The sequence below is a fragment of the Hoplias malabaricus genome, chromosome 15, assembly GCF_029633855.1.
Source record: "Hoplias malabaricus isolate fHopMal1 chromosome 15, fHopMal1.hap1, whole genome shotgun sequence".
Lineage (NCBI taxonomy): Eukaryota > Metazoa > Chordata > Actinopteri > Characiformes > Erythrinidae > Hoplias > Hoplias malabaricus.
In genome coordinates this window covers 12790204-12816327 of record NC_089814.1, presented here as the reverse complement: position 1 = coordinate 12816327, position 26124 = coordinate 12790204, and the positions used below count along the sequence as shown (strand labels likewise).

General features: G+C 39.0%; 1 protein-coding gene across 2 annotated transcripts in view; it reads right to left on the bottom strand.

Annotated features, from left to right (window-relative positions):
• si:dkey-247m21.3 (5-hydroxytryptamine receptor 4) overlaps nucleotides 1-9451 on the bottom strand; it is a 28883-nt gene extending 19432 nt beyond the window's left edge. For both annotated transcript variants that reach the window (XM_066646160.1, XM_066646161.1), the window contains exons 1-5: nucleotides 9379-9451; nucleotides 9078-9215; nucleotides 5781-5981; nucleotides 4367-4520; nucleotides 1497-2059 (exon numbers count right to left, since the gene is read on the bottom strand). In XM_066646160.1, coding sequence (XP_066502257.1) covers nucleotides 1497-2059; nucleotides 4367-4520; nucleotides 5781-5981; nucleotides 9078-9215; nucleotides 9379-9407 — 1085 coding nt within the window. In that variant the 5' untranslated portion in view covers nucleotides 9408-9451. The remainder of the gene's footprint in view (nucleotides 1-1496; nucleotides 2060-4366; nucleotides 4521-5780; nucleotides 5982-9077; nucleotides 9216-9378) is intronic.
• Nucleotides 9452-26124: the final 16673 nt, after the last annotated feature.

Below are 26124 nucleotides of genomic sequence, written 5' to 3'. Positions count from 1 at the left end.
ATTATTTCCTTTACTCCTCTAAGTTCCTCTACGAGAGACGCTGTACCCAATAAATACAAAGATCTAGCAAATTTACAAGCCATAAGGAAAAGTTTTCAGTAAATACAATGAAGGAAAATCACAGTGGATGATGAACAGTCTAATAACAATAAAATGGGGGAATACCCACAAACAATAATCGTACAAAAACAAACCATAAAGACCCACCCTCTGTAAAGACACATAAAGCTATTCTGCTAGGCTGAAGCTTCAAACCACAATGGGGAGCCCCACTGTGGTAATGGTTCTAATCTGGGCAGTATGAAAGGTAACAACAACAGAGATAATTTGCAAGAGAAAATGCACCTATAAAAAAGTAAACATGGAAATTAAAGGGCAGTTGGTCATTGTATTAAACAGCATATAAATGTTTGAAATGAAGAACCCCCTGCTGTCACACCCATCCAGAGCTACATGATGTCATGTAGCTCAGCTCAAAAAAAAAAAAAGAGAATATTTTAAAAAAATAGATAGTTAGTTATGTCTCAGATTAGGTCTATGTTCTTTCCAGATTTCAGCCATACATTTATTCTGACCTTAAAACCTTAAACTGAAGCCCAGTTTAATTAATTAAGTCATTCATCTGTTTTAATGAATTTATCCAGGGTCATGAGTCTGCAACATACCCTGAATCACTGGACACAAGACAGGAACACACCTCGGACAGGGCATCACTATCACACACTCACCCAGTAACTCACACAGTCACACCTGTCTGTAACATCCACATAGCCAATCCACATACACGATTGTGTATTTTTATTATTTTTTTGGTTTTTAGAGGATGTAATGGGAATGTAAACGTGCAATTACTTGCAAGGACTGAACCCAAGACCCTGTAGTAAAATTGTATATATATATATATATATATATATATATATATATATAAATAAGGCTACGGTCAGAACAAACCTGTATCACAAAACTAAGTTATACTTAGTCCCTTTTAAAAAATATTAAATAAATAAATGTCTTAATCAGTTTATATAAGATATTTGTCAAAATTCTGCAAAGCTTCTCCAATCTTGCAACAGCTGTAGAGAAAGAGGCATTTCGTCGTCAAATAATAAATGAAGTGATACTTTGTGTGAATGTCTATGATACATTATTTAGTAATTTTGCAAGGTCAAAAATTTTAGCTATAAATGCAAAGCATTTTGCTCATACATCCCAGATATCCGTGGCACTTATAAACCAGTTTAACAGAGGGAAATTCTTTTGCTCTGCACTGCAATAAGCATTCACAGATGAACTTGAAGAAAAGTGCAAAATGACCACAGTGAGCTGGTATCTATTATACATAAGAAGTGCAAGAGTATGTCTCCACTAGCCCTGTGAAGACGACCTAGCTAACCCTTAAAGATAAGGTTTTCATATGTTAGATAATCTTTCATCTCCTTTCTCTCAGAACTCATTTCAGGTAGAACAGTGTGTTCGGGATAGGGGACTTACTGTACCTGAGTGCGATGGAGGTACCGTTGACAGACGCTGAGTAAGGTCTGCTGGGACTAAAGCTTCCCTGCCGGGCATAGCGTTCATCCCCACAACACAGGATCATGAGGAAGGCTCTGCGGAAAGCCCGGTTCAGAAAGGCATAGAGGAATGGGTTCAAGCCTGAGTTAATATAGCCCAGCCACAGCCATGTCGTCCACACCTGCCAGGGCACACGGTACTGGATGAAGGGGTCCACTATGTTGGTGATAAAGAATGGAGCCCAGCACAAGCAGAAGCAGCCCATGATGACAGCCAGTGTCTTGGCTGCTTTGGTCTCGATCTTCATGCGGCTGGAGCCATGGTGGTCATGGTTGTAGTAGGACACAGGAGCAGATCCAGCACGCTGCAGTGTCCCAATCTGACGTGCATGCCCCATAGCAGTCACGTAGATGCGCTGGTAAGCCAGAATCATTAGCCCCAGTGGCACATAGAAGGCCACCGCAGAGCAGATGAGAGCATAGGGCCGGTTTACCAAGAACACACAGGATGTCTTGTTTGTGTCATTAATTGACATCCTCTCTTCAATCTGGTAATAATGACAAAATTGATAAAAATGAAAACATTATTTAAAGGCACATAAAGAATATTACCAATGTGTTTTTGCATCAGATGATTTCTTAATAAAAAGACAGAATTTAGTTTTTCATGTGTCTCCTTTAACCATGTTACTGTTCATTCATTCATTGTCTGTAAGCCTTATCCAGTTCAGGGTCACGGTGGGTCTGGAGCCTACCCAGAAACACTGGGCGCAAGGCAGGAACACACCCTGGAGGGGGCGCCAGTCCTTTGTCAGGTGACACACACTCACACCTAGGGACATTTTTGAGTCACCAGTCAACCTACCTGATCATGGGAGGAAACTGGAGCACCCAGAGGAAACCCACGCAGACACACCAACACACCAAACTCCTCACAGACAGTCACCTGGAGTGGGACCTCAACCCACAACCTCCAGGTCCCAGGACGCCCCTATTACTGTTATTGTACCTTAGAATTTCATTACAATGGGCTACATTAGTTTTTATTTTAGGTTTTACAGTCAGACACAAATGTAAATGTGATTGTACTAAAATATGTTGCTCCTCATTGCTGTAAAATATTTTGAAACCAGACAACATCTCAGGTATATACAGACATATACAGACAGATATATAACATATAGCACATTTACAGGACACAAATAACTTTGTGCATGCTAAACCCACGTATGGCATAAGTTCTGGCATTTAAATGGTCTAACTTGACAGATATAGAAATAGCTGCACTGTGATGCTTGGTGGGCTACAGAACCACCATGACCATGGAGTGCTTACAGAAGGAAAAAAAAGGCAAGGCATACTAAAATTCTTGTGAAAGCCCCAAATAAAACACACATTTTCTTTAATATATAGTCTTTCATTTCTGTCATTAAATTTTATTTTAGCAAACCTTACTGCTTCTCCCCGTGTCTGCGTGGGTTTCCTCCGGGTGCTCCGGTTTCCTCCCACGGTCCAAAAACACACATTGGTAGGTGGATTGGCGACTCAAAAGTGTCCCTAGGTGTGAGTGTGTGAGTATGTGTGGTCCTGTGAAGGACTGGCACCCCCTCCAGGGTGTGTCCCCACCATGTGCCCAGTGATTCTGGGTAGGCTCCAGACCCACCGTGACCCTGAACTGGATAAGCAATGAATGAAACCTTACTGCTCTAAATCTGATCTACAAGAAAAATACTGAATTGCATAATCCCTTTCTCTAACTCTATAATGATAAGCTGATCACTGAACACACATATGTGTAGGTACCTGTGTCAAAGAATTATTATTAACCCAGCCCTACAGAAGCCAGTCTTCGTGTTATCTGTAGGAGCTCTCCCGGGCAATTTCACAGAAGGACGAATCATTAGCGCTCACTGAAATTTTTTGGGGTTTCCAGAATTGCATTTCGAGCTTAGTGTTCCTGTCAGAGAGAATTACACTGCTTAAAAATGCCAAAAGGGTTCTTTGGAACAATGCCACAGAATCGCTTTAGGTTCCCTAAAGGGTTGGATGGGTATTTAAGTAATCATGCTGTAAATAAGATGTAATATGAAGAGCATTTTATAGACCCCCTCTAGAGAAAATCAAGCTTTTAACTTGGTAAACATATCCATGTGGTGTTTTTATTTGTTAGAAGATGCATCATAAATGAAATAAGCAGTTAATGCCATGGCTAAGCATTGCCTCTTTAAAACTGCAGCGTACAAATAAGGTGCATTCAGACAGCAAGGGTTTCTTATGTCATAAACTTTAGGAACCAATCTTATTGTGTGGTGGGTTTGGGCTTTCCAGGAAAGCTTGAAGTGCCTGACAATGGCAGAGATTTAAGGGAACTAAGATGCAGAGATTAACTACAGGTTCATAAATCCCTGCTTACTAAATTAAAGTAAATGTGTAGCATTATATCTAAGCCACTTTTATAGTTTCCTTGGAAATTACTTCTAACTATGTCATGATGAAGAGAGGTGAGGTTTTAAGGATTTAATCAATGACTCAAGGCAGATATTAAAGTTTAAAATCTGAAATCCAAATGCATTTTCTTTTCATTCCATGGTATTTTTCTGAAAAGGGTTGGTGGGTGGAGGAGGTGAAACCTGTCATTATTTTTAGCAAACTAAGATTACAAGAATATGTAGGGTTTGTCTTTAAAAGAATATGAGAAAAATGAATGCTTAATATCACCAAGGACTAACAAATGGGAAAAGATATTAAAAGTGTCCATTAAAAATGCAAAATTATATAGATTAAATATTTTTAGAGAATTAAACATTCAAGCCAAATTCCTCAGTATTACACATCAATATCTGCCTTTCACTTACAATTTCTTCGATGCCAATGGCATTCCAGTTCTGCATGATGGGAAGAAAGGAGATGAATGAGGGGATAACCCAACATCCCCCCAGCATCAAAGACACTCTGATGGGTGTCATCTTGTTCCTGTAGACCAGCGGCTGGCAGCAAATTGCATAGTACCTGCCAAAGACAAGAACTGTGAATGATAACTCAAGTGAATATCTCAAGTATGAATCATGGTTGCTGTTGAGTGACGTGTTTACATAACCAACAGGTCCCGAAAACTGATTGACAACACATTGTTTCTTTTTTTTCCCCTGCTGATTTTACCCAGAAAAATCAACCTTGCATAGCTGTCACTTGAAAATCTGAAGCACTTTTTCTGACCTGCGTGTGGCAAAAAAACATGAGTCATGCCTCGATGGGGCACAGAGAAAAATGAATGACATCGTGGGATGAATAAAATTGTGAAGGGGGAGGTGAGAATGGGAAAATGTGTATGCATGTGGTCGTGTGTGTCTGTGTGTGAGAGAGTGAGCAAGAGCAAGAGAGAGAGAGAGTGAGAGGGAGAGAGAAAGAACGAGTGTTATTGCCATATGGACCAGGTGCAGCACAAGAGACGCAGCTGCTCTCTCTAAAGCCATGGGAGGTGGCATCATTCTAATAGATGAGCAGAGAGACTGTGCATGCAAAACACTGCAAATTAGACATCATTAGCCTGACAAACCTGGGCAGCTGATGAAGATATACATGGCCTGTCTTCCATTTTTTCCACCCTTATGGATATGGGGCATATATTGTTGCAAGGTACTGAACCGTATATGTATATTCTGTATGAAATTTGCAGGATGGTGGCAGGGATTTAGAGGAAAGTGTTTGAATCTGATGACAAGCACACTGAGTCCTTGCAATGTTTCAGAATATTTGACCCAGCAGGGGACATGAAAGGAAAAAACATGAATAATAGCACATTGTGATACAGCACTGCAAAATTATAGTGCTTGGAGTAACAGAAACTCAGTGCCTGAATGGAGCACAGCAAACCCATACACTTTAAAAAGCACTGCAACCAGTTCCATAAAAGTGCAAATTTGGAATGGAGCATAGGGTGAATATTTATGAACGTTTCATAAACAAGTCATGACCCACAAAGCACCAATTAGATATTAATAAACACAAACGCAGCAACCTTGGGCCATTGTGTTAGCCATTCACATTGAATTCAATGGCAAGCTCTGAAGTGGACTCTCAACAACATGCTAATAATGACACGACCTAGAGCAAATAACCAGCCACTTGAGTAATATGTACAAACTTTTATGCAATTAATTTCCAGGTAATCTGGTTTCTGAGTGAATGGTAATGTGCTATAACCCATTAAAAGAGATAACTACCTGGTAAGCTGTGTTTCTGGTAAAAAGCTGTATGTCATGTTTGTACCTGTCCAGGGCGATGCAGCACAGGTGCAGTATTGATGCAGTAGTCAGCAGAACGTCCAGAGAGGTTCGGACCAGACAGAATGTCTCTCCATAACTCCAGTGCTCTGTGGTCAGCTCTATAGCTGCAAATGGCATCACTAAAACAGCCACCAAAAGGTCAGCAAACGCCAATGAAACAATGAAATAGTTGGTCTTCTTCTTCCTACCATTTGGTTAAATAAAAAAAAGAAAAAGAAAATTCAAAATGGCTTTAGGGTATCAACACTACTGACATAAACAATGTGGCCAAAAGTTAGCAAACTGCAGTTCCAGTACTCTACAGACCAATCCTAAGTGCTTGATATCAATCTAGCTAAGAACTGGCATTGGGCATGGTGACATTAAGCTCACTTCATTGAATTTTATATGCAAACTTTTTACAAATCTGCATAAATGCAGATGCACATGGTAAATTTGAATCGACAATGGGTGCATATTAATTCACAAATTCTATTTAATGTCTATAAGTGTTTGGATACATCATAAAATATTATAATTCACTGGGTACACATATCATGGTATGGGCTTTCAATCCCATTCCATGTGTTCCCATGTGCTTGTTGTAGCTGATCCAAACAGTAAAGAGCTGTCACCAAAGTAATGTGGGGTCATAAGCACTATGACTGAGAAACACTGAATTACTCCCATGCCAGATATATACAGGAATGCGTAACTGTCCAATTGTGCAGTGCCTTTTGTTAATTTGTGTGTGTACTTTCTTGATAATTGAATTTTCAAACCACAAGGGTCCTCATGATTTTAAGGACGCAAAAAATCCCCAACGGAGCCGGCTGACATATTATGTCTCAGTTACAACATTATTCAATTCACTGGCTTCTCAACCACTGTTCCTTGAAATCCCCAGATACTTAGAACAGCTGTGTTTTGTTTTTGCTTTTTGTCAGTTTTCTACTAAAGTATCACACCCTTACAATACGACTTGATTAATATAATGCAGTAAAAAATATGTTTATTAGTAATTCCTATTTTATAATCCAAGGTCACTTTGCAATAAAACAATAGAAATTATGAAAGGATTTCTAAAACAAAAGGAAATCATAATTGGAAAATATATAATTATAAGATTTTTGTAAAACAGAATTGTAATTATTTTCTATAAATTAATAGTATTAAAAATAAATGGCATTTCTAAAGTGCTTTTCAATAACCCAAAGACACTACTTACAATAGGAAGACATGTAAATGACAGCCCAATTAGACAATAAACACAAATGAAAAAAACTAATAACACATAACACAGTACAAAACACAGCAGGAGTAATAGCGCCGGTCGGCCTGTTATAGGCTTCAGGAAACAGAGAGGTTATAGGTTATACATATATGTGTTTTAAGGTTGGATCTGAATAGCGATAGAGAGGTAGACTGTTGAATTTCTGGAGGGAGGGAGTTTCAAAGCCATGGAAGTTCAGGTCCAGGCATTTTTAAAAACTAATGATCTAAATGTAGAGTGCCAGACAACAATTCTAGTTGATGTCATGTATATAGCATAGTGTTAGACTGCATCCTAAAAATGTCAATTTATCATAAAATTCATCCCCAAGGACCGTCAACACCAAACTCACCAAACCATGCCTTTATGGACCTTGCTTTGTGCACTGGGGCACAGTCACATTGGAACAGAAAAGGACCTTCCCCAAACTGTTCCCACGAAGCTGGAAGCATACAATCATCCAAAATATCTTGGTATGCCAAAGCAATACATTTCCATTCACTGAAGCTAATGTGTCTAGGCCGACACCTGAAAAACAACCCCATAGTCTTATACCTCCTCCACCAAAACTTCACAGTTGGCAAAATGCAGTCAGGCAGGTTACATTCTCCTGGCATTCACCAAACCCAGACTCATCCATCTGATCTACTGGCATTCACCAAACTCAGACTCATCCATCAGACTGCCAGATAACGAAGTGTGACTCATCTCTCCACAGAACACATTTCCAAAGGGTGACACGCTTTACACCACTCCATTCAACACTTGGCATTGTGAATGCTGATGTGAGGCTGTTTGCTTGATGTTATATACATGTCAACAAGACTTACTTTAAAACACCTGAAATCAATTTGGAGGTGTGCCCCAATACTTATGTCCATATAGTGTATATTAGCATGTTCCCATTTAAAAATTGGTTCAAGATAATGTTGGCTAGTTTTGTGATTGAAAAATTGCACATAATGAAATTGTGGTGTCAATATAAAAATAATGAATGATATTCACTCATTATCTGTAACCGCAGTCCTTCACAGGGCAACACACACATATTCACTCACACTTATGGACACTTTTGAGTCGCCAATTAACCTACCAATGTGTGTTTTTGGACTGTGGGAGGAAACCGGAGCACCGGAGGAAACACCAACTCCTCACAGACAGTCACCCGGAGCGGGAATCAAACCCACAAACTCCAGGCCCCTGGAGCTGTGTGACTGCGACACTACCTGCTGCGCCACCGTGCCACCCATAATTATTATTTGATGGAGAATTTGGTGGAGAATACATTTGATGCATTATTCAATCACTGAGATATAAACAAATACATTCAGTGGTTGATGGAAAATGGTTAATTGTAGAGAAATTTACTGTCACTAAAGACTTTTAATAGAACTTTTAATCATCCATGAATGCTCAAGAATCTCCTTTTTTCACATCTGATGAATGAGTAATTTAGTTCCCAGATTTCAAACAAAGATTAGCACTATATATGTATATCATTTATGATCCAAAACAACTGCTGTTTGTACGTGTTTGAAGTTTAACTTGTCTGTAAGTTTTTAATCACTGTTTGAATTATCACAGAAACTCATTTGCTCCATTTACAGCAAAAATAAGTCAGTACTATCCACTTACAGAGCAGGAATACAACAATGTCCTCACTTCAGTTCATGCTTTTCAAAATTTGAAGGCCTTGCTGCATTTCTTTTGGAACTATTTTGCATAACAGTGTCCTAAATGTACCTCTCTATTTTGAAAAATACATTTTGTGTCTCAAAATATAAACAAATGCAATCAGACCTTATATGCTTCAGACATCTGGATATTACCACTACTACCGATGTCAGCAGTACTAAGCAATTCACATCAAAACACTCTCAGTGATTTTCTCTGCATCTTATCTATGCTAAGTCAGTCCAATGCCCCATTGACCCCTTCTTCATATCTCTCAATATTCCACCAGATAAGAGATAATAACACCACTATTGTGTTGAATGACAGCTGTATATGTGACAGGAACTGTCTTACCTCAGTTGTCTGTCTTTACACAGAGCCACCATCACCAGCAGGTTACCAAGGACAGTCATAATGATAATGGTGGCCAGGAAGAAAGTCAGAACGATCCTCTCAAGTGGGATGTGTGCGGTCACCACTTCATCAACTGAACTGGACGCAAATAAAACCAGTGATTATACAGAGGATTCACCCACGTCATTGTGTGGTAGCCAAGAAAAACAGGAAGCATGCTTCAGACCTACGCCAAAACCTTCTCACTGGAGATTTACAAAGATTTCAAACATCTAATAGCTGACAACCTCAAGCTCCTTACTCTTCTGTTGGGTCCGATTTTGTGGCCATCACTGGTCATCTGCATGGAGCCGGTCAGATGGGATTCCTCCACACTAGACACTGCAGCACCTCTGCGGAGAGAGAAATAATAAGTTAGTTTTCTCACATCTCAAAACTCAATCATTTTTTTTAAGCGTGAACTTCAGAGTGAGAGCACTGGGACCAAAGCGTATCTTCTAAATGAAAGATGGATCTGTCATCAGGACTCCTGAAGTTAAGGCTCAAACTAAGCATGGCCATTCTTGGGTACTTTGTGCCAGTCACGCTCTAGTTCTTCATATTGTCAGGGAAGGAGAAGAAGGTCTTTTGGACGATCAGTCCTTTATAGCATTTCATGGAAATGAAAAACCATCAAAATAATGCAGCTTGTCTCTTAGAAACAATTCTCCTGACACATTAAAAAGCGTAGGCTAAAGTCTCTCCTACATCAATCTGCACTTGAGGGAGAATAAACAAGAGAAAATGACCCATATTTAAATGCCCCTGACCCTTTACATTCTCATACAAAACAAAGCTGACAAGTACTCGAGAAGCAGACCAACAAAACTTAAAGCTCATTATCTTTAAAGAGTCATAGCCTACATTTTCTTTTCTTTCTTTCTTTCTTTCTTTCTTTTCCCTGAAGTTCAGTTTGTATGGTACACTTGTATAGTTCTATGTATCAAAAACATTATTTTTTCCAACCTCAAATTGAAGAGTTTTACTGCAGTGTGCTGCAAATCCCTCTGTAACAGGAATGGACATAACATGTTTTTATCTGAATAACAGCTGGCTTTTAATGAACTAGCACTGACAAAAACATACATCAGGAACAAAAAGAACCAACCCCCTCAATTATATCTTACCACTAAATCTGTCTGTGATGGACTGGCACCCTATCCAGACAGTGGTCTTGCCTTGTGCCCACTGATTCAAAGTAGCCTCCTGTAACCCTGCATGACCCTAATCACAATGAAGCTGTTACAGAAAATGGTTGAATGAATGAATTATTTAACTAAATCAGTTTTTTAATACTGTGGCTTTAAGAATTATATACAAACTGTTCATTATATGCGATATTAAAAATGTAAAAAGTCTTGGACTTTGGCTGCATTTTTACTTCTCACATTCCAAGTCATTCCAGTTACAATTCTAGACTCATTAGTCCATTAAACATTACTCCATATCTTAGATGTTCTGTCCATGTCTTTTTCTCAATACTCGGCTCCTGACAGCTTCATGTCTATTCAGAGCCATAGTGCTATGTTGTGTTGTCACAGTGGAAGGATGCACAGAAACCCTTCAGCTTGGTTTTCTCCTGTCTATCAAAGAGGAATGCATTGAACTAAACAGCTCTAAGTTAAAGAGTAGGTCCATAAATGTAAACTTTAGTAATGTTTACAAACCTCAAACTCATTTCAAATAAAACTATTTTTTACATGGAATTGTCCTTTTAAATCAGTTTTATTCATTCATTATCTGTAACCACTTATCCAGTTCAGCGTCGCGGTGGGTCTAGAGCCTACCTGGAATCATTGGGCACAAGGCAGGAATACACCCTGGAGGGGGCTCCAGTCCTTCACAGGGCAACACACACTCACACTCCTCACAGACAGTCACCCGGAGCGGGAATCAAACCCACAACCTCCAGGTCCCTGGAGCTGAGTGACTGCAACACTACCTTCTGCGCCATCGTGCCACCCAATCAGGTTCAAATTGTCTTAATTTATAATTTAAAGTCTCTTGTATATTAATAGCAATAATAATAATAATAATAATAATATTAATAATAATAATAATAAGAAGAAGAAGAAGAAGAAGAAGAAGAAGAAGAAGAACAACAACAACAACAACAACAAGACGAATAATAAGAAGAACCACGACAACGAGGGTGCTGAATAGATTATCAAATTTGAAAATAAACAAATGCCTGAATATTGTATCTAGCTTTTACATTATGACAATGATCCACAGAGGGATTTATTCAATTTTATCTTCTATTTAAATCTGTAGGGCAGATGCCACTCCATTCCTAAAGTCCAAGCAAACAGCAAGGACACTTCATCATCATCATCACACGATTAGTGTCCAGATCACACCCTGAGCCCAAAACACTCTGGAGATAAGTCCTGCAGGACTGGAGTGTGGTCCTGCTGAGCAAATAGAAAAGAAGTGTGATGTGTTTGCCCAGATGGGAAACTCAAGTGGGGATTGAACAGTTTTGCTGCCTCTTTCTTATTGCTGCTGCCTATTTCACCTCCTTTAAAATCAGCTCAGAGATTGTCCAAAAGCACCTTTTCAACAAAATTTGCCATTTCAGCCTCAGCCACCCTAAGGGAACTGCAAATGTCCACAACAATCTTCAACAGTTTTCTAAACAGTGTCAGAAAATACATTTTCTGCAATTGGGGCCTGTATTAAATTTCTACATCCTCTCTAACTACAGCTTGTGATTTTAAAGGCTTTCTATTTGTGGCTGCTCTAAAGAGCTCGAGCACTTAACAGGCTAAGGTCTATGAAGAAAGATCTTCTTGAAAAGAGTTGTGGGGCTGCTGGAAACAGATCAATTGTCCTTAGAAATGCATTTGGATTGAGGCTGCCAATTCTGGGCACGGATTTACTCCCTGACCTTTTCTTTCTCACATGAGGCTAAGTGTAAATGTGCATGCATCCATCACACCACATGGAACTGTGCCTTCATTTCCACCTATTGAAGAGCAAGGGCATGTGTGAAAATAGTTTACTGAAATATGTATGGCCACACACACACACACACATACAAAATCCAATATAAAGCAATCAAAATAAGAAAACCTTTGGTAGACTGAAGACACCAAAAATCACTTAATCTCTGAATGTTCTGTAGAGGAGGGCAGGGCACAGAATGACACAGGGTAAAATGTCACATAGATATTTCATAATACAGGTCCAAGTTGATATTGCCATAGCAACATATTGACAGCAAACACACACAAACATGTTTTTTCATCATAACCATTCATTTAGTTACTGATGTATGTGTGCCCTCACAGAATTCATTCATATATAGTTTTAATAACTGTCTTGGAAGATGTAAACAACACACAGTGAGAGATAGCCAAGCTAAAGTACAGTACAGCCTCCACATGGTGACAGCTAATCCTCCCCAAATAAACAATGAGAGAAGTCCATATTCCTCCATGCAAATTCAAAACAGTCACTCATTTGGAAGTTATGCAAGATCTGCTAAAACATGCTACAGATGTCATGAAAATAAGATAAATTCCACTTTTCTTGTGCTCGTAAATAAGCTTGTCACATCCAAGACATCTTATTTTGACCATTTTAGGATCAATACACACAGACCATGCACACAACCGTAAAATGGCATTCTTGTTTCTATAGGCATTCTCTATTTTATCAGTGCCATATTCTACAAACTATGCAGAGCAGCAGCTCCATCCACGAACAGGCCCCCCACAGAGCAGGGATGATTTGTGTGGTGGATCGTTCTCAGTGCTGCAGTGATACTGACATGGTGGAGGTGTTGGTGTGTGTTGTGCTGGCACGAGCCGATCAGACAGTGCTGCTGGAGCTCTTAAACATCGAAATCACTCATCTGATACACCTCCCTTGTACAGAGGTCAGAGATTTTTTGCACAGTTTGTGTTGGATGTCCTCTAGTTCATGAATCGTCATAAGACACTTCCCACAGGATGCTGTAGGATGGATATTTTTTGTTTTTGGACTATTTTCAGCAGCTGCACTGAGGGCTTAAAAGCAATAGCAGCACTGCTGTGTCTAATCCACTCATACCAGCACAACACTCACTAAAACACCACCACATTGCAGTTCTGAGATTGATTCACCTCCCAAATCTGCTCTGTGGGGGTCCTGTGGAGATCCAGAATATCGGAAATTCTGAGAGCAGTGTGAATGGGGCTATCAAAGCACCGAGCATCAAATGAACTACAGTCTGTAACTGAAAACTTCAAAGTGCCTCTGTATGCGAAGTAGAGCTGAGAAAATAGACCATGAATTTGAACATTCACGAAAATGGTCAAAATTAAAATGGTGCATTATTTACTAATGAATTATTGAGGCAAAAAAAAATTAAGTAAGAGCTCAAATCTTTCATCCCAGTTACGCCCTGTACTCGCCTTAACAGAATTTGGCACATCCATGTTGTCTAAGATGAGGACACTCTGCCAAAACACATCCTCATGGGGAAATAGCTCAGTGTTGGTTGTGAGAAATAACATACTTGCACAACTTGTTTAAGGAACCAATTAAAGGGATAAAATTTGAAGTCAAACTCCCACTGCTCTCCAGCAAATATCTATATAAAATATTAATAAATAAATAAACATACAAAATCCCACAATTAATCATATTTCTTTGTCATGTCAACATGGGTGTACATCATTTACATTCTCCACGACTGTCTCTTATATACTCACTTAATATGATACAAGCACGAGAGAAAAAAAAAGAAAAAACAGTGACAAATGCTCTGATAATCAATTTTGACACCTTCCCACACAACCCCTTTTTTTAATTCCACTCCATCAGACAAACTGAATGTTTTGAGCAGCGTTTACATTTACAGCAATACACCACTCTCTTTGACATGAAAGGAAATGGCACGTTACCACTACCTTTGAAAAAGCTCATTCCAGCCTTCTCTAGTGAAGTCTGGAGTCTGTGCAGGTGCACTTCAGCAACAGCACAACGGGAGCGAACAAGCAAAACCTCTGAAAGAGAGAAACGTGCACAGTGACCTTTCAGACCTATCAGAACCTGAAGAGAAGGAAGTAAATAGGTCATACACTCTTAAAAATAAAAGTTCTAAAACACTTCAGCAACAATAAAAAATGTAACCAGTTCTTTTTCTGTCACAAACACATCCACTCACCTCCTACAGCACTACAACAGTAAGGTTAAGGGTGAGTGTTTCTGGTTAAAAACAAGGAAAAGCCCCTTCCGATGATGTATCTGTTCGTTTGGTGCATCATTTGAAAAACAACCCCTTTGTGGTGGATTCTTGATGCTGGGCTTTGCTTCCCAGCTTTTTGTTCCATGCAGAAGAAAGCAGCAGAGATAATGTTACTACAGTGATCCCCGTCATCATGTGCTTTCCGCTTTCATTTTCCCAAGAGAAATAGTACAAATAAATAAAATAAATAAATAAATACAGATTACACCAGGATTCCAGAGAAGCACAGAATATCAACTGTGAATTCTAGAGAAAGAAATGATAAAGAGATTGTGAATTTTAACAGTGCACACCAAAGCAGCAATCAGCTTATCATAGAAGCTTCCTTCATCATGAAGGGTGTTGCCTCTTCAACATTTTAAACACAGCTCCACTGTTTAACGCTACAAAAATAGTTTTATAATGGCATTTCTCATGAATTACATGGTGATAAATCATTGCTGTTTTGTCTAGGGCAGAGGAATTTAGTGCTGAAAACCTGCTGAAAAATGTTTCTCCGGTTACATTCCACAGGTATTACTTTAGGTTTTGAGCCCTAGTTGGAAGACCTTACTTTTGTTCTTAGGGCTGAAATTTATGATTGTTTTTTAATTATAGTTTTTAAAAATAAATTGGTTTATCAGCAATTAAAGATTTAAAAAAAATTAAGAGGAACAGGGAAGTGAGCTGCTGCACCATTTAATGTAGAATGGAGCGATGTGTGTGTCATTCTGGCTAGAATATGTCCTTTTTGCTTGAGATGACATGTGTGTTGTTAAAAATTAAACCAAAACCAAACTGATACATCTCTGTAGCTCTGGATTTACACAGCCTTTTCTAAAGATAGAATTTGTGCCCAAAATTTTTAAAAATAATTTGTTACCAAACATTTTTTTGTGTTAAAATGTAGCCTCAATGTAAGTCTGTTCTAAATGTTTTTGCCTGGACGGGGTAAGCGCTCTCTAGGAAGAGTCTAGTGCCTTTTGCCATTTAATGTGGCCAAGAACCACCTGCTACTACAGGAAAAGACATCTGACTGACATGCAGTAGGACCAATCACAAGTCTGCTATTTTGGCATGACGTCTTTTATGATTCACGTCGGTCCAGTTAGAGACACTGCAAAATGATACACGGAAGCGCATATATGCAGATTTAAAGAGAGTCAGTCAGTATGCAACTGGCAGAATCCTGACAGTGAGACCAGGTTAGTGCACTGAAAGTATCAGACTATCCATCGACTTGTGTGGCTGAGACTAGTGCTTCTTCAACAGTGTCCTTTTTTCTGAGTGCCAGGTGGGCTTATACCAGATTGTCTTAACATTTTTTTTCCAATCATGACAACCTTCATCTTTTATCTTTTTGGGTGGTACAGTGGTGCAACAGGTAGTGTCGCTGTCACACAGCTCCAGGGTTCTGGGATTATGGTTTCAAGCCCTGTTCCAGGTGAATGTTTGTAAGGAGTTTGGTGCTGGTGCTCTGGTTTCCTCTCGTGGTCCAAAACACACGTTGGTAGGTGGATTGGCTACTCAAAATTGACTACTCAAAAAGGTGTGAGTGTATAGGTAAATGTGTGAGTGTTTGTCGCCCTGTAAGGTGTCCACTCCAGAGTGTGTTCCTGCTTTGCACCCTGTGATTCCAGGTAGGCTCCGGACCCACCGTGACCCTGAACTGGATAAGCACTTACAGACAATTAATAAATAAATGCAATGATTTCGCAATGTCCAATCACAATGAAAACACATGTTCCCACTCCAAAAGTAAGCAGAAGACTCAGCAGACAAATACTGGCTAAATCTCTCTCATCAAGGATTTTTAGATGTGAGAGATAACATCAGAATATTACGTTTTTTTTTCTTCCTGGAAATATCCTCACTTCTTACTTTATTTCTTTAAACCTTCTGACTTGGAAGATTCCACCACAGCTTCAACAGTTCCAAACAGGACCTGTCCTACCAGCCAGCCACAGTTAATTCTCAGAGCTCACAAGACGTGGTGCTGCCTTTTGTGAAGCGCTGTAAACCCCCCCTGATCAATACAATGTGTAAGTAAACCGCCTCCACCCTCGACAAACCAAACCAGATACCAACATTTAACAACTCCACTTCTTGCTGAGGTCAAATTATTCGGGCACAGCTGCAGTTCTATTTCTGGCCACGTTATTGTTGGTTTATATACCTTGTGAAACGTCACATCCGGGTCCAAACTGCTGCTCAGTATGGCCAATTTGTGATTTTGCCACTAGATTTAGTACTTTTCAAACCTTCTGCAGAGTTATTTAAAAAAAAAACAGGCTAGCACCAAATATACTGGCTTTCTGTACAAATCTTAGCTACTTCTTGTAGATTATCGCCGGTAGCAGAACTTGTTACAAAACACCTGCCGTAGAATCTAAGAAGGAACGCCTTATTCTTTGAATTCACAAAGATTTTCTGTTCAAAATTCCTACTGCCTGGCGCTAGGCGCTCCGGACTATTGCGTTATCAGTACGTAGAAATTACATGTGCATGTGATATTATACCCGGGAATACGGAGCTTTTCAGCGGTGCAGTTTCCCAATACTGTGAGTGATTTTTAACAACATCTAAAGTGACATGTTGTGCCCTAACCAGCCGACATTAAAAGACGATGTGCTCCAGGTATAAACTCTGAGGAGCAGGGCGGGTTTGGTGTTTTCAGAGTGTAGTTCGGTTGAAAATTGGTGTGCAGGTAGTTGGATTAGTTCTTATAAATGGAATTTGTGGACTGTGTTATAAGAAAAATTGACATTAATTGTGACTAGAAGGCGTTCTAAGGGCCCACACACGGACAACAAAATTCGATAATAATAAAACAATAATAAAACCCACTCAACACATAGTCCAGGCTCCTTCTGAAGACAATTTTATTAAATGCACTTGGGCTTAAAGTTTCATTATTTCACAATGTAACACAAATGCAATTTTCAAATCACAATAGCTACACTATTAAAGCAACATAATAAACAACGTTGTTTAAATTCTACTATCACACCTGATGAACTTTCTGTAGATGAGGTAAACTAATCAGAAACAAACAAACATCCAGGTGACATCACAAACCAAACCAAAGAAACAAAAACAGATCGGTACCATCCAAAAATAAACCTTAAAATCACCTTTCTTGATCTAAAATTACTCATTTAAAAGTGTAAACTTTAGGTATTATTTCATGCTTTGCCTTCATCAAGTACGGAGATAGGAATATGCAATTAATCCAGTTGTTTCAACCCAGACCTATCGCTTGAGTTTATGAGGGAAGCCCCACCCAGCATTTTGATGGGATTGTTTTTTCAGCTTTGTGAAGTTAATTTTCACAGGCAAGAGTCTATAATAATTAAAAACAATGTAATTGCCATCTAAATTGCATCTGCAATTGTTGGTCCAGAACATTGCAATTAGATTTTTCTCCCAAGACGTAACTACTGCCTCTGCGTTTTAACCAAGACTGAAGCAAGAAAATGCAGATCAAGTAAAGCAGCATGCCTGAAAATGAAGCAAAACATAACTTTAAACCTGTGGTATTGCCTTGTTCCCTTTTGCTTTCCAAAATTCTATTTTGCTGTTAATTTTTGCAAAGGCATGGGTGTTGAAGGCTTGTGAGACTTGACTGTCGTTAATTAGAATGACCTCATCTCACAGTGTATCACTTCAGGGCACAGTTTGCCTAAACATCACTTACCACCTACTCACCAGGTTAGAGGTGGGCAGCATGACAATACTTTAAGATTAATGTGAAATATCGTTATTGTGATTTGCTGAGCATAGTATGAATATTGACCTTCTACATGTTCCAGCATCACAGAAATGTATGTGAGATGTTTAATAGATGATTGTACCAAAATATCGGATGGGGGGGGGGGTGTTCCATAAGCCACTACTGTGACAAAATATTGAGGCACAACGTATATTGTGAAAATGTCTTTAAGTATCAAGATATTTATGGCATGTTGCCCACACTTACACCAGAACATGGAATTATGGGTGAAAATGTTTCATACTTGGTCAAGGAAATTAGCTTATGCATTTTAAATCATACTGCATTCAAGAAAATGGTAAGTCAGACAGTAAATGGATAGATAGTAATATAATAATACATTAAACACTAAATTACTTTGCCACGTTACATATATATATATATATACACACCCACACGCGCACACACACACACACACACACACACACACACACTCTACCTGTTCTCTCTCTCTGTGTTTCTCTGTGTTTCTGAAAATTGTTTAGCCTCAGTCAAAGCTGGTTTCCAATGTACAGCTGTGTATCGTAAAACTGCTTCTAATATAAATGATAACTTTACTCACCTGGGTGTCAGTAATCCTCATCCATAAAGAACTGCATCATCATCAAGTGTCGTTTTGTTTCTGTAAACTCTCATATTCCATTTTTTGAGTGGACTGAAGTCAGCTGATGAGCGCTCATGCCACCAGAGCAGCTGATCCAGGAGGGAGATGCAGGGCTGTTGGAGTGTAAGGTGCGCGCACACACTCACTCCCCCGTTTGCCTGTTTACACTACGCCTGAGGAGCTTATGATGATATGATCTTCATCCTGGAACAACACTGCCACCCAATGTTTGATGAAAACGTCCTTGAACGGTCTTAAAAGAAGACTTTAGCTCTTTGCAAAGAGTATGGCTCATGTAGGGAGCTTCCTGTCAGCCATATGGATAATGGGTAAGGTGTAGAATTTAATAAAGTCCTGTGTAAAACCTGAGATATTCATATTTGATTTACAGTCAAAATGGAGAGTTACAAACTTTTCAGCTAAAATTTCTGAAGAGATTTGATATAGGATAATCCACTTATGTAATCAGGGAGGAAATCAAAGGATAACATGTGAAAAACATCCAGAGGCTTCCAGAATTAAACTTAGACTTTAAAAAGTTAAATTATAGAGAATTTGTGACTCCTAACAACTGTGCAACACACAGTAGACCACAAAACTCTCACCATTATATAAATAGATCCTAAAACATTCCTATTTGAAAATGGAAAAAACAAGATTTGTCCCAGATTTGAAAACAATATGAATTTCTTTCTATCCTTTCACTGTGAGAACAGCTCATTTACTGAGAAAGGACATAGTCAAAAAGAAGGAAACTTACAAGGCAAACAAAGAAGCTGCTGGTGTCAGAACACCACTGACCACACTCAGATCTTAAATAAATGCTGCAAATTATCAGAGACATAACTTTGAGGGAGTATGTGTGTTGGGGGGCCTGTGATTTCTTTAAAGGACTTTAAAGTCTTATGAAAAGAATGGGATCTGTAATATTTGCTTCTTTCCTGGTGCTGAAAAATGAATATATTTTGATAATGAATGGCTGTTTTGACTAGAAATTAAGTAATTAAAAGGTGGTTTCTGTTTTTATACAGTACTAGACATCTGTTTATTTCCAAGCAAATGCACACAATTAAGCTATTCATCCTCCCAAACGACCCTGTTCTCTCTGTGGATAAGGGTAAACTCATGTGCAGTCCAGTTTTTCGTGAACTGTGTAGTAAGCCTATTAGAGGGCTTTTTGTATGTTTTGCTGTACTGCACATTTGTTAGATTAGTCCTTGGCAACTTATCCATCTTCAAAGGCATTTATTATTGTTGCAAAGGCTCAAAGTGCACTTTGCCAGGACTGACACATATACACTGTGGCATAGAATGATATCCAGTCACAAAGATGTCATTCCGTTTTTTAAACTGACATAATCTATTCAAACTGAGTAGCACCTAAATTAACAACCAGCAACAGCAAACACAGAACAAACATAGGTAAAGATGTCCAAGATACTGCAGGGAATTACACTGAAGGGAAAAGGGAAAAAACATTACTTTTTAACCACTTAAATTTACCAACCATTTGAACGTGGTCTTTGCAATGATTCCTGGTTCGAATTATGAGCTAAATGCAGTAAATTGTGCAAGTTGGTGGGACACAATAAATTGTTTCCTTGTGAAAATTCTTTTATGATGAATGATGAGGATGACAATTCCCAGATTGCTGTAAGTCAGTGGCTGCATGGGGGCGGCTTTGATGTGCCCTTCGTGTATCAAAGAAGGCTGTTTTTCCATCACCAGATTCTTTTCTTATTGCTGTGAAGGCTTAAAGTTCAGTTTGCCAGAGGGATTCACATGTACTCCGAGAGACTGATATGAAATTCGAACCATTCACATGGATTTGATTTCTTGTTCAGGGGCAGGAGATTATGATTTGATGGCTCTCAAACATTTTCCAAATACTTCTTTTAGGTTTTTGGAAAGTTACATTTGTAAAGCTGAAAGTGGGGCTTAAGGGAATAGGTGGGATAATATGGGTATCTTGCTGTTGGATTGAACATGATGTTGTTTGATAGCATCCAAATCATTTGTATTTGTTTGTATTTGTTCAACTAGATTTTTCTTCTTCTTCTTCTTAAAGTAGCAACATAAGCAGTCAAGGCTTTGGCCGTAACCGAGAGACAAACAGATACATCTCTGGGCAGGAGTTCAGGCCTGTGCCCCCACCCCCCATTTGGGCAGGAATAGGGCAGTGCTTCTTGTAAGATTGTAGTGTAATTTCAGTTGTACCACATACCACCACCAGAGGTGGCAATCATACAAAACATTTTCCCGGTAAAACACTCAGTAAGAAATATAAAAACTGATAATAGTGTTTGTTATACAGGTTTCTTTGGCACCTATTTTTTTTATTAGTAGACCATAAGAAAGATTTGTGTTTTTTATTATGTAATATTGTGATACAGGGAAATGTAGGGCAGAGAAAGTCATTTGAAGTAGTAATTTATTATTATTATCATCATTATTAATATTATTGTTATTGTTAGTATTATTATTATTTTAGATATTTAATGATCAGTAAACCATTTCGTTTGGTTAATTCAGTATATTTCAATGACTGGTACAACATATTGGGGCCTATACAGCTTGACCAAAGACTGTAGAATCAGGTTCCTCAAATGGTTTTAATTAACTATGTTTTCTTTTTTTAAATTTTAAAATAAGTCCTCATTCGGTTTAGTGCGTTTCCTCAGTTGCCTGTATGTGTGATAGTTGTTCCCCCTTTACACAGGTTTGTGAAAAAAATGTGCATAAATCTGATTATCATACAGTGCAATCACAGTTAAATTAACACCTAGAAAAACACATTCCTCAAATATAAATTGGGGGTGTTTAATGTAGCATGCGTACACATGTGCACAACATTATCCATGTGTGTGAAGGAGGGGGTTCTGCTTGTGGTGACCAAAATCTGTTTACACAAGCCCCACAAAGTAAGTTAGTTTAGGGTCTCTCCACAAAATGAATGTCGGACAACGTAACATTGTGCTTGTGTGTATGAGAGAGAATCTGTAGGCTGCCTAGTCTCGATCTTCTGAATGAGAACTGATTTAACAGATTGCTCCTGCTTGGATCACCACCTTAAATAGATAGGAAACAAGAAAAGTTGAGTCATATACAGAGATCAGGGGTTCCCAAGCTTTCTTTTGAGAGATCAAAGTTCAATGTTTGTGATAGGCCAAATGACAAAATGATTAAATATTACAGACATGGATATATGAATACAGTAATACAATGGATTTTTAAACATTGTTAGTTTCCATTTTAAAATATGTTAAAAAAAATACACTTTTAAAGAAAATAATTATGTTATAAATGAAATGTTGTAAAAATGTTCTTTCACTAGATTGGTGGTGGTGATATGATAATGTTCTGGACAGCCAGACCAAATATTTTTATTGGCTGATGTTGGGCAGCTTTGACACTCTTCAGGGTTAAAATGTCCAGTAGACCATGTACTAGTTTGAGATCCGGTGACTGCTGTTAAAGGACATTGTGTACTTTCAAAGTTAGTGTTAATCAGAAATCAAAACATTGTCCTTTCATACCTTCCATGTTCTGCGTGAGACAACATTAACAGAATTCTCTGAACTACCTGAGTGTCAGTGACTCGCTGGGTTGAATGGAGGTTAATGGAGGCATATGCTTTGAAAAGCAAGCAAGACTGTAATATTTTGAGGGATGAAAACAAACCCGTATATTACCTTTTGCTCCTGGAGATGGTTGCATTCTTTATCAGTGGCTAAAGAGCAGAGGCTCCCTCCAGTATGGAAGTATTGGTTCTTATTTATTTTGGGAGTCCTTTGCTATGTATTGATTTTTGGGTTTCCTGTTTATTACTCTGTGCCCTAAGTGACTTATTTGTAACATTTGCCCTCTGCTGTCACTCGAAATTAAATGGCTCTTTAAAATGCCCATGCGTTTTCTCTTAGCTGGGGTTTGGGTGACCCATTTCTTGTTTACATAACAGCTTATGTAGGTCATTGACTTATGCTGCCATTGATTGAACTAGTCATGCTTCTTTGTAAAGCCGTAATGGAAAAAGCACAGTCCTACACAACAACATGCCCCAAAACATTGTGTTGATAATAACTAGCATCAGAGTAAAGATGTGTGTACAGAATTTGTGGTTGGGATAACAGACTGGAGAACATTGTTGCCTTTCTATCAGTAGTCAAGGGTTCAGTTCCCTTCTTGGGCAAGCACATATTACGCTACACCAGTAAAAGTCCTTGGGCAAGACTCCTTATATTACATTTGTTTACCACTAACTTGTTTTAGTTTAAGTTGCTCTGGATAGGAGAGTCTGCCAAAAGTGTAAATGTATTGCATAATAATCATGAAAAGGTTAAGATGTAAAATAGCCTATGCCAATCCATTAGAGAGGGCCCAGCGCACTCTCTTCCTACCTACAGCCACAAAATTTCTGTTGTTTGAATCCTACACCTCAACACTAAGGTTGCTGTGGCCATTTATGAACTGATCAACAACCAGCTACATGGAGCATCCTTTAATAATATCCTACACCTACCCATTAGGGTTGCTGTTTCCGTTCATGATCCGATCAGCACCCAGCTATCCTTAACAATTATGATTAATCAATGAGCCTAGTAAAGGCACCACCCCTTGTCTCCTCAATGAATTAAGCCCACAACACCTCTAGAAGGCTCAATAGTGAAGTCTGGCATCCCAGACCCACCCCCATCCAAGACAGCTTTACAGTCCTACCTTACCCTTTAAAATCAGCAACCATAAATCCACACTGGCCTCCCTGGTGACTAAGGCTGTACCTAGCCCCACTGGCACCGTTAATGCATGCTCAGTGCTACCAGTTCCATGTGAACTTCCATGTTTCTGATTACTCCTTCACAGCTGCCCTTTGTTTATGTCCCCTGATGCCAAACTGCACATTCGCATTCCCTCACCTCAGCGGCCATGTCTGTGTGACTTCAGTTTCTTCCTTTCAGCTCCTGCATCCTCAAATGGAACTAAAATAAATAATCTGTTTACTTTCAGAGTAGAGCATCATGTCTGGCCTCAGTGTAGTTAACACAATGCACTCTGGGACCTGTAGTTTTTTTTTTACCTACATCCATCAGCAATTTCCAATCTTGTGCTTCACCCCATCGACAAATGTATGTAGCTTGCGCACATTCTCAATGATGATCCCCCTCTTGCACAAACCTAACAATTTTATTGCTACAGCCACTCATCAATGCATTAACCTCTAGGTGTTTGCTCCAACAAACATGCTAACACCCTTAGCACTGGATTGTGTCTCCATGTGACAAACTAACCTTACAAGCCGATAGAATATGCTTCAACGTGCGAACCCCTGGACATTTCCTACAACTAGGCCCTTCACCTACCCACTGTCCAATATTTTGCAGGGTTGGAAGGACGTCGTAAGCTGCTCCCAGCAAAAAGGTAATACAACTTGCCTCCATCGCCCACAACTCTTGTGTACAACTCAAATGTACAGTGTAATAAACAGTCTCACACCAGGAAGAGTTTGCAGTAACAGTGATGTAACAGATGATAATGTGTTTGGTTTGTAAATGTGGAAAGTGTGGCGATCAATCAGCGAGGGACTGAAGAGCCAATGATGCAAGAAGAATCTGCTTGGAAGTGTTGTGATTAATCAAGGCAAACAGGTGATCACAGATTAATATTTAATAAAATTGCTTATGAATATTAATGTACACCAGAGAATGAGTTGTCAAGGTGATGGAGTGTTTTTAGCTGGCAGCAGCAGAGGAGAGGACTGAGTGTGCTCATTGCTTCTCACACAGCTTCTGTGCTTCAGTACCCTCAAAGCAGTACATTGGTTCATACTGTATCTTGTTCATCCAATGAACATTACAGCAATGTTTACAGATATAGATAGTATCAATTATGTGGCTTTGTCTATGGAACGTAGTTTTATTTCTGACAATGTGTTGTAATATAAACAAAGTATGATGTTAAGGTTGCATATTTTTTTCTTGTTGTCTTGTATATCTTGCATATACAACAGCTGATTGTCATGCCCTAATTTTACACCTGTTAGAGTTAAACCCTAGATTCTGCTATACGGTGCATAAGTATGATTGACTAACTTCAAACGCTTCTACATGTAAACACACTACAATATGTTTAAACACAAATAAAAGGCCTTTATTTGGTGGTTCATTTTGACAAAAAATTGGCAACGTGGCGCTAGAGGTAGTGACACTGCCACACAGCTCCAGGTTCCTGAGGTGCCTTGCAATGAACTGCTCCTTGTCCTTGGCTCCGAACCCAGCACAACCCTGATCAGGATGACGTGGCTACAGAAGAATGAATGAATATAATGGGTTGGATGTTTTATAATATATGTATATAATTACACAAAATATAATGGTGAGGGGCGGCACGGTGGCGCAGCAGGTAGTGTCGCAGTCACACAGCTCCAGGGACCTGGAGGATGTGGGTTCGATTCCTGCTCCGGGTGACTGTCTGAGGAGTTGGTGTGTTCTCCCTGTGTCCGCATGGGTTTCCTCCGGGTGCTCTGGTTTCCTCCCACAGTCCAAAAATACACGTTGGTAGGTGGATTGGTGATTCAAAGTGTCCGTGCGTGTGTGTGTTGCCCTGTGAAGGACTGGTGCCCCCTCCAGGTTGTATTCCCACCTTGAGCCCAATGATTCCAGGTAGGCTCTGGACCCACCGCGACCCTGAACTGGATAAGAACTTACAGAATAATGGTGAGGGCTTTGGGAGATTTAAAATTTCTGCAGGACACAAATAAAATGTAATGAGTAAAATAAAGTTTTACAGACTAAGCAATGGATTAAAAGAAGGCTTCAGTAAAAATCAATAAGTTTGAATTGTTAGTTTGTTATTATTCTGCTGTATGTATGTATATATAGCAGCATTCTGCTAAAACATGATCATAAATTAATGCTAATTAACAGAGGGCTGCACAACTTTGACAAAGCATTATTTACATTTGCGATTCGACTGCTAGGGTCTGTGATTCAGCAGAACTCTGGCAGAACAGCTGTCAGGAACATCTGTGGACGGTCAGTGGGCTTGTGTGGCACCCAAAGGAATTTTCCATGAGCTGTTAGAAAGTTAATTTAGACTGTACTTTTGTGACCTTTTGTGGAATTGCACAATACTATATGTCCAAATGTTTGTAGACACTTGCTCTTTCAAAGCATCCTGTGAAATGAAGGGCATCAGACACTTCTCCTCTGAAAGCCTTCACATTAGATCTTGGAACATTACCATGGGAAGTTTGATTAGATTGCGTTGGGTTAAATAATAATCAGTTAACCATCATATTGTAAATATGATAATAAATAGCTTATTGTATAATTGTCAACATCCACATAAAGCTTGTACATGGGTGTTATTTTAAAAAATAAATAATAATTGTATTAAATTTTAACGTGTAATGCTTGTGCTT